General features: G+C 37.1%; 2 protein-coding genes across 2 annotated transcripts; one reads left to right on the top strand and one right to left on the bottom strand.

Annotated features, from left to right (window-relative positions):
• Positions 1-591: 591 nt before the first annotated feature.
• On the bottom strand, positions 592-3,897 carry Smp_140790 (ferrochelatase; the record flags this gene model as incomplete). The annotated part of the gene is made up of 7 exons (XM_018793579.1): positions 592-777; positions 1,793-2,095; positions 2,999-3,347; positions 3,382-3,454; positions 3,495-3,643; positions 3,673-3,789; positions 3,821-3,897. 7 exons carry the CDS (start codon positions 3,895-3,897, stop codon positions 592-594), a joined length of 1,254 nt encoding a protein of 417 aa, XP_018648077.1.
• Positions 3,898-10,495: 6,598 nt separating this feature from the next.
• On the top strand, positions 10,496-14,686 carry Smp_034450 (hypothetical protein; the record flags this gene model as incomplete). The annotated part of the gene is made up of 4 exons (XM_018793578.1): positions 10,496-11,091; positions 12,406-12,591; positions 12,694-12,787; positions 14,046-14,686. The coding sequence occupies 4 exons, from the start codon at positions 10,496-10,498 to the stop codon at positions 14,427-14,429; spliced, it is 1,260 nt and encodes a 419-aa protein (XP_018648076.1). The 3' UTR covers positions 14,430-14,686.
• Positions 14,687-15,224: the final 538 nt, after the last annotated feature.

Below are 15,224 nucleotides of genomic sequence, written 5' to 3'. Positions count from 1 at the left end.
CTGCATAACTTAACTTGGAAAGAGGATTTCAACATACACCGACCTATGAGACTCCTACTTTTCTGGATAAGTAAAACCTGATACAATAAGCACTCCAAGATACCACGCACAGTGAACGAGATTTAACAGCTAATTACATTTTTGTATATCGTGAAAGCGATTTGCATGGCACGGAACCCCATAGAAAAGTGCGCAGGATGAAATGTAGTCCAAAATCTAAATAATTTAGCTATCAAGAAATATATTTTTGGGTTAAAAAAGACCTTATATTCCTAATTGTCTAAAACACCGTTGGGTGAAACTGCACAGATCACGGGATCCATGAAAAACACCATTTCATTAGGCCACAGGAATACAAACGAAAAATAATTGGTTTTGTAGTGAAGAATTAGACCGTGGAGTGAGAAATTTTATCTATATTGTTTTATCTTTGGAATGTGACAGCCATATGAAGAACATAGTTCATGTAAAGTAAATATATACTAGGATCCTAATTACTGAAATTAGTAGCTAAGAATCAAAAAAGAGATTTGAAACAGAAAATTTATATTTATAAACAAAAAATGGTTTCAGTCTTTAGTTATATCTGCATCAACGTACATACTCACTGTTTGACAAGTGCAGAGTTGTCCAGTCACGTACTTGTTCTTTTTGGGCCATAATGAACTTCCTGGTACGTTCACAAGATGGGTTAGTACACATTGGACAGCGAAGCATGAACTGTTTCGAGCATGGATCACCCCGACGAAGATGATCTAGGACTAATTCGGCTAGGCCCTGAAGTGACAAAAATTAGGTAAAATCAATGTTTAATTCCTACAAACACATGACTATGGTAACGGAATGATTAATATTTAGTTACATGAACACATTAAAAATGAAACAAGATCCAAAGACAAAAGTAGATGAAAACTCCATAACACAATCCCATTTCAAATTTTGAATCCGGAAGTAAACTGAGTTTTAGAATGTGAATATCGTAGAGAAAAACAGTTTTTTTTGCCTTCTTTGTCCTAAAGAAAAAAACTTATCACCTCATTACTTTTCTGTGAGGAAAAGTGAAATATAAGAGATACATTCCCGATTTTCGAATTGATAGCTAAATATTTGCAATCTAGTAAACACCGCTGTTCTCACTGAAGCTGTGAAACAAAGCTTATACAGAGACAACCTTTACAGTAGCTCGTAAAATTGTTCAAAGCAAGATATTTCAGTGATACCACCATAATTCCATATAATAACCCAGAGCCTTCTCACAAAAAGCTTCACATCATTTGTTACATTCTTAACACCCACGTATACACTTTCAGTTGTCGAGATATAACAGAAGAAGTTGGTTTAATTTGGTTTAGATGAATATATGAGTGCGATCTACCTTTTTTCACTGGATGTTAATTATACTGTATTTCTCTCCATAGGAAGATGAGATGATTTGTATTAACCAACATCTGGATAATCTCCCTGTTCTTTCTGCTAGAGTTAAACTATTAAGGTGAGGTAAGAACTTATGTTATTGCAACAATACAAAGCATTCTGAATGCTGTAATTAACTGTTACTGGAGATGGACGACAATAATTATTACATACGTTAGTTATTATGTAGCGACTCAAACAAATAATTCATGGAAATTATACAATCCACCCAGTTATGAATGGCTATCAAAGCTTATGAAGATTTTACATTAAATTGGACTTTGGGAGTACCTCCTCATTCACTTTAAACTTTACAAGATGAAACTGGGAAAACGACAGTTGTCAATCTATTATTCGAACACTAAATAATACCACTTACTTGACCGAATGCAGGGTCACCATTCAGTGATTGTGATCTGCGTACAGAAACCATACCGGCTTTGGCTGCTACTTCAGAGCAATATTCTATGTCCATTTCATAAAGGGTTTCTATATGATCTAGAGTGAATGCGACAGGAATTAAGAGTGCATGTCGATATCCCAAACGACTCAACCCATATAGAGTGTCTTCTGTTGATGGACCTAACCAAGCAGCTGGACCAACTTTAGATTGCCATGTAAGACGATAAGGCCACGAGAAATTGAGTTGTTTCATGATTGCGTGAACAGTGGCACCTACTTCCTGGAAGAAGTTAGCAAACGAAATCCAAAAACACGTAATATTCTGAAATCAATCACTTTAAATAGATATAGGCAAACTTTGACTCTTCAAATCTCACTTAACTGAACAAAAAAACTAGACTCAAAGGGATGTCATTTCCAAATAGACTTTTCTACTTTCAAAAGCTCATAAGTTTTACCGGCTTAATGACATAAATCTAGAGAGCTATGTTAGCCATAAAAATGGTTAGACTAAACAGCAATTAATTTATCATAACTCATTAAGTACGGCTTTAAGACACTCTTTGTGAGTTGTGACCAAGCTCCCAAAACCCGATTACTTGTTAGAAATACATTAATATGTTCTAGTTTTTCAATAAACAATGTATGCTACGTGGTTGTTAGGTATATCAAGACCTTTAGCCTAGTGTCATGGTTAAGTTAAACATGAGGACGTAAAAAGCGGTTTCGGATTTTAATCGTTCGTTGACTGTACACAGTTAATAAATTCGATAAGGGTTGAAGTTCCAAGTAAATGGAAATTATAGAGGTTAAGAAAGTACCAAAACTTCAGATTGATTAGGAGTTCTCCTTGGTGTTTGAAAATGGGAAGATTTTTAGCGTGTTTGTGTAAATCAACATAACCGGATGTTCTAACGCATATAACAGTTAACGCTTCATAATAATTTAATCTATGGCAGAGAGTAATTTTATGATATGAACCGTAGGTTAAAAAGGGACTGAACAGTGATAGGTCAGATTACTAATGCAAATCTTCATACTGTAAGCAAAATATCTTAAGTTATGTGGGCTTGTTTTAATAAGTTTGGAACGAAGTATGCTACAAAGTCAAAGTGGTGGAGTCTTACTGTTCAGTGATTATACAATGCTAAGCCTCTACACATCATAAATGTATTAAACCCACCTGAGGATAAGGATCACCGCGATTGACGACAGATAATGGAATCGAGTGTGCACTGAAAATTAGGACGGTGTTCGCACGCTCTGTTTCATCCTCAATACTCTGGAGCTCATCACGAATTTTACTGGCAAAACTGTCAATTAGCGGGGGGAAAACAGGCCATCTGTCAATAAAGGACCAGATCGGTCCAGGTCTATTGTTCTGTACGGAAGGAAGCTCAATACTTTCCACCCCATTGAAATTTTTTTCTTCACTTTCGTAATGACGAACAACGGTATTTAAGCTGCTTCCCGAAGTAGTACAGCTGTATTGTGGATACTGACTAAAAGCAACAACACGCTCTACGCCGTCTCTACAGTGAAGTAAAATAAGTCAAATAAAAACACCTTTCTATTTCATTAACACAAGATTCTACAAGAGGATGGACATAACGAAATGCAACGTAGAATCTATGAGGAGCTAAATGAAGAAATGCAAAAAGTTGCAAACTTTGCTCTACCTGTTTCTGGGCTAATAGCATCTAAGTGTTTTATCATCATTTCACCCTGTACTTTGGTCCAATATAGAATTGGAGACCCACCACCAATATGAGAATACTGTTTCTCGATCTTAGGCGACCTTCTCCATGCTACGAAACGAGCTAAAAGACTAGATTGTAACAAAATATTCTCAAATACTCTTGGAACGGCATACGGATAATTTCTTTGTCAGAGAATAGACGTGTTAAAAAATTTTGTACTTCCTTTGTAGTTTCCGGGCCACCCATGTTTAGCAACATTATGCCAGTTTTCGCTCTATAGATTATGGAAAGGTATATCTACTTACTTTTGCGAGCATTGTCGATTATGCACACAGTAACGATTACCAAAGTAGTAACGCAAATGCCCACGCAACGCAAACATTGTAACTGGCGCACAACTTAGTTTGTTGGGTCGAATTTGATTACTGTTATGATAAATCAACATGAACTAATTAACTCTCGTTTTAGCTAGCAGTAGATATTTTCATCAAGCCTTTGTGACCCCGAGGGACCCACCAATAGATTTGTATTAGAATACATTCTGGGTGGATAAGTCAATTAAATAAGAGCACAAATTTTATGCTATCAAAAGTTTTTTCTGTTAGCAAGGCGAATCCAGGAGTTAATTTGCAATAAGTTGTGGCGGTAAACAGACCCTCAGACAAAATAGTTCTGTATGTCTTCGACATTGTAACGGTAAATAAATCAACGAAATCAATAGCTCTGTAAATGTTCAGCAGTGGATGCTGACCACGCTAGTTTTAATGGACTCTCCTAGATGACGGCGCTCGGTCATGCATCCTTACTAGATCACGAGTGGGAACGCCGTGCTCAACTTCTCCTGTGATCACTAGTCAGTTTAGATCAACCACTTCTCGATTTATCGATAATCTATTAAATATATCTTCTAACCTCCTCGCTTCCGACTTTTGATTTCACTGGGTAAGCACGATTCAACTATGGAAGTTGTTGCTGATGAAGCGTTATCAAACCATAATACCTGTGGCATCCTCAACATTAATGAAGACCTCATTAGTTTTACAGTAGCTGAATGCGCTCGGTCTTGCATTCTCGCAAGATCACTAGTGGGTACGTCATGCTAAGCACCACCTTCAACAACTAGGTCACACACGTCTTCACATACTGACTACTGTATAGAAATATTATCGAACTCCTCGACTCCTGACTTCTGGTTCGACTGGATTCAGGACCCTCAATCATAAAACTGCTATAGATAAGAGCATTGTCAAACCCTGAACATCTGTGACATTGTTGGATCGTTTATATTCATTTTCCACTTCGTCTTGGCTCTATATGAGTTTAAGTGTGTCATGTATTTAGCCTTATCTCATTATTCTAGAGTCTAGACAATTAAAATAAATGGAGGACGATGTTAGAATTACGACCTTTCTGAACTTTCCAAATTGTTGTGAATGCTGTTAATTCTGATAAATGCCTAAATTTCGGATGAAAACTGTTAGTTTCCACTGTTATTTCTGTCATTTCGGGTGACTTGTACATAGTTTCTCCAATTTTTATTTTCACGAACACCTATATTTCAGTACAACTTTTGTTGAAGGTCAGTTATGACTTAGTCGACTTATATGTCAATATATTTAGCAATAAAGACTTAAAACCACTTGTTTTTCTTTGTTTTCAGGACAACAACTTAGTTGCTGCGTAGGTCGTACCAAGGACTGGGGAAAATAATGCTGAATAATTTAATGTCTAGATCCTGGAAACAGAATAGAGTGCCAGCACTGTGGGTGTAACGGAAAGAACACAATGAAAATCCCCACAGAGCATTTATTTCAGCAACATCGCCATTTACTTGTCTCCTTTCCTTGTCTTGTATCATAACTTTTATTCAAGTCTATTGTTAAACACACTTTATGTTCTTCAGTTTTCGTTGTCAACGATTTTGTTATTTGATTCTGGTCAAAGATTTATCTCTTATTATTTAATTTACTGTTGCATGTTGACGGACCATTGACAATAAGTTTGTGTTTGACTAAACTCATGGCCACAGCGTGGTTCAGCTCATGACTGTTAACCTCTGACTGTCTGCTTGGAAAAGTTTCAGGAATGTTTGCAGACAGATATCTGATCCCATCATTCTGGACATATTTTTATTGATCCTCAGGTGTCAGACTCTTGTTTATGGGCCATTCTTTTTGTTGTTCGGCTCGTCAGTTTGTGTTAGAGGAACTTTTGGCTGTATAGCAAGGGCTGTACTATTTGAGGCATTTTATATTTTTAATATAATTTATTCTCTTCATTGAGTTAGAACCGTTTTAATTTGAACAAAGAGTTTGTGTTCTTTATAATTTATTACGACTCACTCAAAAGCGCTTCGTACGGTATACAGAAGAAAGTGGTCTGGTTTAGTGGAATAAACTTTGGTTCGTTAGTTCTGCGTTTAAACCGAATATTGATATATTGGTCGTTACAGTAGATGAAACAAAGATATATTGGAAGAAACTCTTAGTCGACATCTTTAATGACTAAGTTGTTTTCGTACGTATTGCAGCTAACAGATTGTAGTGGCATTGGGCCCTAACCACACAATCCTCAAAGCTGAACACGAGACAACTGGGAAAATAGATATTCAGCACTTAACGCGCGGAAAACCTAAACAAAGCAGAAGGCGGGAAGAAGGAATTCAAATTAATCCATCGGGTGCCATGGCTCAGCCTTGCAGGCATAGGCATCATGTATAAATTGTGTTTAATCATATCAAATATATTGTTCTACCTCCAGCCTGAATGTGTTCTCCACTACATATTGGTAATTGTTATGATTCGATGAATCGGTGTAGATAATTATGTGACTTTCACGTAAGATCTTATAGATTAGGAAGTCACATCATGACAGATCTACAATTGTAGGACTAGATCTATTATTAAAGTGGTACTAATAACAAAGTAGACCATAATCTTACATGATATTCCATTTCTGTGTTGTTTGGAAAGTAATGTCATAGTCTTTCTAAAATAGTCCAATACAGTGGGGATAACACCAAACGGTTTCCATGAATTGTAGCTATCTATGATACATACCTCACAGGTAAAGTTGTAGGTGACTTTGAGTTGTTCTTCTAGTATATATCATAAGTTTTAATATCGAGGGCCATTTATGCGTCGACATGGTAGATTTGAGGTGCGTAGAGGGGTTAGGATAAAGAATCTTTAACCATCTTCTTGAGCAAACTACACAGCTAGTCCTCGTTCCTTTATAAAAAGCTAGGCGTTTTTCTCATTGGGTTTTCCACGATTTACTGAGATTCTAAAATCATGAACTAAGTGTCAATAGCCTTTACTGCGTTGGACCATTACAAGTCACTTTATTCTCTGTGGAAAAGGCTTTTAGGAGAATCTAAGAGAAATGTAAGGGCAGTGCATAGAAACCGGAGGAAAGGTGTGTTGTGGAAGTTAAAAGACAGTCACTAGTGAGGATTTGTTAACCCTTCTTGCGATATTTTGAGGTGTGGGGTCTGAACATACTTCAAAAAAGAACCACAACCCTTTTGTGATGGAGGACAAGTTCGAGTAGGACGGTGGTTTTGTTGATAGTTTTGGATAATTAGAGGCCCATCAACAGCAAGAAGACTGTTGAATGTATGTTTCTTATTTGATAAATTCGCTTCATCGGTTCTTTGGGTTATGGTGGTGCTACTATTACCTTGTTCGGAAGCTAATAATCTACCTTTTACATTCGCCCGTATGGGTTACAATGATCCACCCTATGCTAAAAGGAAAGGGAGTATCGTTGGAGGCATTATGGGTATTATTCACCCGTATTTATTTCTGAGCGATCCACATTGGAACAGCTTACATTTTAGATAATAATTCATTTTACTCACACTTAGGAGGCAATACGAAGAGAGGAAGTGATAACAATCCAGAATTCAGAGGTTCTCACGGTAGCATTGGACAGGTTGGTAGAAGTTCTGGTCAAAAAACTAAAGCGAATCATTCTTTGGGGTTGGTGGACAATCGCTAAACCTTGGCTAAATGAACAATCAGGTCAAACCTTCCCTAATTTGCACTATGGATTACTGAAGACTACAAAGTTCATCGAACATCGTCGAGGTCAAGAATGAATAGAGGGAATTAATCGGTTGCATGAAATGGACAGGGTCATGCTGCCTTGTTTGTATAGCGATCCAATTTAGACGGCTTACAGTTAGCCGATAACCTACTATCGGGATCAAAACATTACATATTTATCTTCTTATTTTGTGTGTGGGGATTACACTCCATACTATTCCATACTAGATGGTAAAGTGTATTTATGTTTAAATCAGGACGCCGCACCCCGATTGTACCAACCATTGTTTGATACACAAACACAGCAACCCTCTTGAAGTCCTTTATATCTCTATAGGGCGACGATTAAATACAGGTCCGACCGTTTCACTCTGTATTTCTCTGGTTTTATCAATACACACATTCAGTAATTTCAAGTTTTTCATTTACAGTCGTCAAAGTAGCCACAGTACATAGATACCATGGGAACGTGATGCAGGTTAAGTACTAAACACTAGCTGTGACTTAGACGTAAGCTTGGAGGTCACACAATTTCTATCCAACTTGAATAAACGTCAACCAACCATTTAGACAATCTAAATTTTTAAGTTACCGTCTCACTGAAGGGCTATGAGAACTGAGTTTTAACCCTCCTAAACCGAATCATCAAAGTAGAGTATGGATGCATTAAAGCATCTGCTGGGAGAAGTCTGAGATCACTGGTAAACAATTGATAGTTACAGACGTTTCTAAACAACTTAACAAGGATATTGAACGACCGAATGTGCTCGCGTTGAATAAATTACTGCTGATTTATAAACGACTGTTATTTGAAAAAGCGCAAGCCCATTGAGCTCCCATTCATGGCAGGAAATAGAAGGCATAGACCTCCATTTTATTCTGGAAAAGATTACTCCAAAATATCTGTATATCACTTACTCTGGATACAAATGGTTAAACAGCCAAGAGGATTTTCAGCCAGTGACCTTAATTCCAGTAGACGATGTCGACTTTCTGGGAAGTCTATGGCTAAATACTACGTTCTGGCAGATTAACTCTATTCCTGATAGATCAACCGAAGTGGTGCGTCTGAAGACCGGAGATGAAGCGAGTTACTGGAGGTATGGGGAACTCATATTAATTCAAAGAAGTCAGTTATCTACCTCCATCAGTTACAGATTAGGGATATGGGAACTAAAATAAATGTTAGCTATACACAATGACAGATTGACCAACAAAATTTTGCTCTAACTACCTACCTCTCCGATTTAACGCAACCATGATGTGACTCGTTCTTATTTTAGTTACGTTTAGGCCACTACAATGTCTCTTCATAAAAGCAACACAAATTATGATGTACTCTGCAGTTGTCTTAGTGTCACAAAGAAAACCAAACTTCTCAGCACATTAAAAAAGACGTATACGAGTTTTGGTGATCCAGAAAGACGCAAGTATGATGAAATCACTGACTTTTACTAGCTGTTCACGACAATATTGAATACCTTCAACACTTCAAAGTGCAAAGTAGTCCATCTGCGACATGTTGCAGACTATAGTTATAACTTAGGTATCTCACCTCTAGAAGTTTCCCAAGTCGAAAAAGATTTGGGAGTGTTGGTACCCTATGACCTGAAATCGTGCGCGAACTGTGACAAAAACGCCTCTCAAGCAAACCTTGCACTAGTAACATTGAAGCGCATTTTTGGCCAGTTTGACGGTAGAACCTTACACATAATCTTCAACAGCTTTATTCGTCCCCATTTAGAGTACGGAAACATAGTATTTCCTCCCTCCCTCCAAAAGGATAAGGACACTCTGGAACGTATCCAACGTCGAGCCACGAAATCAGTTCGGGGACTCAAATTCAAACCTTATGAAGAGCGCCTCCAATCACTTAACCTTTACCCGTTAGAGTACAGGCGTCTTAGGGGTGACCTTCTTATGACTTACAGTATCCTTAATACTTCTGGTCATCCCCTTAAACATCTTCTTAAGCTTAGTCATAACACTAACCTAAGAGGTAACACCCAGAAACTGGAGACCCAACATAGCAGAACAGACTGCAGGCACAACTTCTACTCCGTAAGAGTTGTCAAGTGCTGGAATTCGCTGTCCACTGAGCTAGTCCAAGCGACTTCCCAGGAGTCCTTTAAGAGGAAACTTGACTTATTCTAAAGGACTAAGGATAACTTATTATGATTTACCAAATTCTTTTTTTCATCTATTATCGTTCATATACCTAGGTTTTTGCCTGGAGGTATTGGTGATCCACTGCTACTAGACACGGAAGCCCGTTAAGCGAAAGCTTCTTCTATTCCGTCCTCAACCATTTGAACCACATGCCGAATTCAGGATGCGGGCAGTTAAATATTACGCTATCGGCGCGCAGATCGTAGTATGCTGATGTAACAGTAATAAAAATCATTACATGCAACATTAATAATGTGTGTTTGTATTTCTCATTGCAGGACAACAAAGAGTGAATGCACTGGAAGAAGAAGAACAAGCCCTACGTCGTCTGAACCTGCAGAATAACGAGTAAAACTATTTTGTAATAACTTTCCCCTTTTGTATTAAAAACCGCGTATTTCAATTTTCAAATATATCTGCTGCACCATCACACCGTGTTCTCACTTCAGACGCACTTGTCTGTCCTGACTGTTGTGTTGCTGTTTCAGGTCGCTCCTGCTCCCAAGTGAACGTCGAAATACAACGTGCTACACTGAAATGAAAACACATAAGTTGGCATCACATCGTGAGTCTACTAACAAGTCTAAGGAAAGAATAAAAAGCAGGAAACGTCTCGGGACAGGATTAGATAACGTCTCCAGTAGTAATAGTTCAAGTCATGCAATCGTAACTTCGCCCAATCGCCACGATCCTTTGGCGCACATCATTCGTCTTTCAAGTAATCTCAAAGTACCCCGTTCTCCAAAACGCCATTTGTGCGATATGATCCATGTTGAGCACTACGAAAATGGTGGTGGTTATGCTTTGCATTCTTATGCTGATGAGTTAGCTCACCTTACGGCGGATGAGTTGGCTTTGTTGGCTCGAAAATATTTCAAGATATTATTTACCGAAAGACGAAAAAGAGGAGTCCGTGTCCCTTTTTCCCATTACTGTATAGGTGTTGTCCATGGGGCTGCGAGAAGGATGCCGGAACTGTTGTCATATTTGTCATCTGCCTATCCTAATCTCAATGTCTCTACAAATCCCCTGGAACAGAAAAATGCAACAGAAACTTTATCTCTTTCACAGTATGTAAAAAACGTTCAGAAGACTTACGCAAATGGCATCTATCGATTTGGGCCACTGCATGCATTGAGTATTGTTGGTGTTAAAGGTGAAGAACGTGGCTTTTTTGACAAGAGTCTCATTGAGATGATTGAAAAAGATCCATTCCTAAAACTTGTAACACCATGGGGTGTCTTATCAAGTTTAAGTGGGATGGACCCACGAGAAAGTAACGATGGACCTATTCTGTGGTCTCGTCATGGAGAACAAACTATTCCTTTGTTTCCAACTACTATGCGTAGCAGGAGACGGTGAGTATTTGTTCTGGAATATTTTTGTACATATTTGTATGTATGTATTAGTAAATTAGCCATGCAAATATACTGATCACCAATTATTTGGGATTTTGCGATAGTCAATTATTATGACTTAATCCACGTGGCTAAATTTAAGTCGCTGATTAGTCCTAAGTGACTGATCAATCTTCACCTCGCAGAAAAAGCTTTCATGTTTGTAGTTTTAAAGGCTTAAAAACTCTTAGTTCTTCTCAGTCAATTTAAATGTACAGTGTAAACTTGGTCCATGAAAACGTGTCATTACTGTACATTTACTACTTAGTAAAGAGATACATTTCTTCATGACACTAGTTTTGCCTAGTTTATAGGGTCCCAGTGCATGTAAAAATGCTGAACACTTACCAGTAGTATTTTGGGGATTATGGATTGCGTTAACGTTCTCTTAAGTATTAGACTCATACAAGTTGGACAATAGTATCCCTCTAGGTTTCATGTTTAAAAGCAACGGAATCGGACAACTTTGTCATATATTATCGTCTCTCGAAGTAATGCTTATTTGTCTAAGAACTCAATCTCGCCACAATACTGATGAGTTCTTTGTAATGAACTTCAAAAATGTTTGTTTGACTCTACAGTACCCTACTAAATCTTTAGGAGAACGACAATAACCAATACAAATTTCGGGGAGATAACAGCGTCCACTGCAGTTAAATATTATCAGTTACTCAGAAATTGTAATATCGCGAAAATTCTTTCTTTTGGTTATCTTCATCTCTTTCTGTCACTAATTCAGTATTTTTTTCACAGGACTCCCAGTGGCTGGGGTCCGCGCGACTATCGTAACCAGTGGTTAGAGACTCTGGATGATGGCTCAGAATCGATCACAATGGCGTAGATGTATACACTCCTTGTCTTTCCTTAAACCCTGAGATTAAAATCACTTTATTACTTTTCTTTTATGAACTAATTCTTCCTGTATCACATCCTTATATGAAATCTTTTTGTTTACTACCATCAAAGTAACTGCTATGAATTTCGTGTTCATCTAGTTGTGCTAATGAAGTATGGCAATTTGGACCGATCAATATATGTGCCTAGTCCTACTTTGTAGATAACTGACTGACTATATAAGCTAACTAGAATCTATGATAAGCAGAAAGTTATGATTAACTATCGAAGTTTTCACAATTAAGTGGAAGTAGAAGGCAGGCATCAGCTGAAGGTATTTAATGATGAGTGTTTAGGACTTCAAAAAATATCTCATCTATTTAATATGATCAGCTCGAATGTCGTTTCATAAGTTTGTGTCAAATTTTATTTATTTGGCAGTGTTATCAATGGTTGTATTACAGACGTGGTTATGGGTCGCCGCGCACTTGGTGGGCGTCAGATAACTATTCATGACAGAACTAATTGCCATGCTGACCACGCAGACGATGGATTATCTCGTCATACTACAGCAGCTGTCGGTTTACTAAAAGCAGTTTATCCCCATCGACCTGGAGAAAATTCAGAGTTGCCCTATTCATCTTCCTGTCCCCTTCATTTCGAGGGTGCTAACGGTGATTTAAGTTCTAACACAAATCCATACGCATACAAACTAAACCAACCTGCTAGAATAGTCAAAGATGTGGTTGTATTTGATCCACGTCATTATGTTGATCTGATTGAACGATTACGCCTAGATATTATGGAACCTCCCGCAAGCCAGGTTTGTTTTTTTCTTATTCTACGTAACAAACCAATTAATTATGACACGACACCCTGGTTTCTGCTTTTCCTAAAGGGACCACCAATTTTTGGAATAGGAGTGATTTCATAACTAAGTTCGCTGGTGGAGAAAGTACAACTGCGTAAACACGTATTCCTCATGCGACAGCCAAAGCAACCGGAGATTTAGTTATTAAATTCATATCCAATATGATCCATATAATCTACGAAGCCCACATGGGCAAATAAAGCTTGAATAACAAAATACATATCTACCTAGTTAGTGTTACTTCTGAATGAAGAATAGTCTTGAAATAAAAAGATTCTTGTGAGGTATACACTTCGTTAGTTTTAAGAGAACACATATCACATTACTAACGATATCATTCTTACTGTGTTCTAATGCTGTCAAGCTACTATACACTTTCCCTTATTTGTTTGACGTAAGCTGAACTTAGTGTTGGTACTAATTCATTTAGAATGACTGTCACAGTTTCCGTTGATTATCCACAAGAACCAATAAGTCGTTAAATAGTTTTATACATTTGGCAGTAACCTCTGTATTTACGGTTTGCGTGTGTTGTATTATCTATTATCAAGAAATATTCATAAATCAGAAGACTCTCGAACTGACTGAATTTAATCCATTCTGATGACCTTAAGTAATCATCTTTGATTTTGATGCTAAACGACATCAATTTCAATCTCTGAAAGGACCGACGTCTTCAAGACCGTAACTATATAAAGTTGACGAGTCCTAGTCAATACAAAATGTGTAGCCATGGTTCCTTATAGACTACTGTTTGATAAGACACTAAACATTGGAGTGTTTAATGTCCAGTCTCATTTAACGGATTCGTCATACGGTAAAACTTGTTCGGTTGAATTCACCCCAATCAACTAGTAATATAGCACAATCTTATCGTTGTTATCAATATTTGTAGAATCAACTTCAAGTACTTAGTTGCCACTGGAAATTGTTTTCTTGTGCTAGACCAGTAAATCAAATTCAATCTAGTTACTACTGAGGAATGTGATTAGAATTGTGTTAAACTTCATATGATGATCAATTAACATCGATTTAAGTTTCAATAAATTTCAGAATAATACAATGTAACCATTGGTTCATACTTAATTTTCTAATGGTTTTTCACATGATTATGATTTGTTTTAAAAGCAGTCGACGAAGTTCAAACACTATTTAATACATTAGTTCTCTCAGTAATCCTAGTGTTTACCTCATCAATTTATCTTAACAGTGTGGGTCATTTTGGGCGGATGATGGTGAGCTTAATCAGCTACATTCCGAAGGCTTTCGTTATGTTCGCCTGCCTCTTCGTGACAATGACATCTATTTTATCCCACGAAATGTTGTACATCAATTCAAATCTGTTTCAGCTGTATCAAGTATTGCATGGCATGTTCGTTTAAAAAATTATTACGACCAATTACAACGTGATGATACAAGCGGAATGTCGGAACATAATGATTCTGATCTAAAAAATCCCGATCATGCCTATCAGTCATCTGAATCCATCAAGTCAACATCTGAGTTATCTGTCCTTAACGATGTAGACACTAATAGTAACCTAAAGAAGTCACCTGAAAGTATTCATTCATCAGCTAATGAGTTAGCTAGTTAAAACCCACTCATGATTTCTTGTATTTTGTTTTAATTGTTGATATCTCGTTTTTTTTTGTAAAATAAGGCTAATATTGTTCGACTTTATATTCATCTTTTGTTTTATTCTTAACATGGTATAAAATTTATATAGAACTATTTTTAACACTGCTATTAAATAGCTTTGTATGCATGTATTATTTTTCACTGAACGCATTTGCAATATAATATCATCTTTGCATACCACTTAATTCTAGTTGTTTCTCATTACTGTGATTCCGTATCTACTAGTTTATTTCCTTTTCGACTTGGATGAGTGTGCCCAGGCACCTAAAATCCTTTTGTACTAATATGACATTGTTATTTATTTCATGAGTTCCAGCTTATTTTGTTTGCCTTATCATGTTTAATCTCTCTTATTCTGGTTTTCGTTTCTCTCCTATGCTCTTACTTTCTGTTTATTTTAAAAAATGAAGTAATTTTACAAGTTTTCATCACAAGCTGCATAAATTGATGTAAAGTAATCCATTCCTGGCTTCTTTCCTTACTTCCTGTTTTCCTTTTCGGTAAGTAATAGGTGTTATTTTAAGCCAAAAGTTCTAGACCTCGGTTTTGTGTTTTTTCGTTTGGGGTATTTAGCGAAGTACATCCACGAATCCAAGTTACTTATACTTCAAAATTTAGTCCCAAACAGTGCTTCGTTGGGACATGAGAAACTAACGCTCATTGTCGTGTTGTGACATTATTTATTGCATGACCAGGTTTTATGAAAAAAAGATACTGTAGTTCTTAGCATTAATCAAAGCTTATCAATCAA

This window comes from Schistosoma mansoni, chromosome 1, assembly GCF_000237925.1.
Source record: "Schistosoma mansoni strain Puerto Rico chromosome 1, complete genome".
Lineage (NCBI taxonomy): Eukaryota > Metazoa > Platyhelminthes > Trematoda > Strigeidida > Schistosomatidae > Schistosoma > Schistosoma mansoni.
This window is presented reverse-complemented; position numbering and strand designations above follow the sequence as displayed.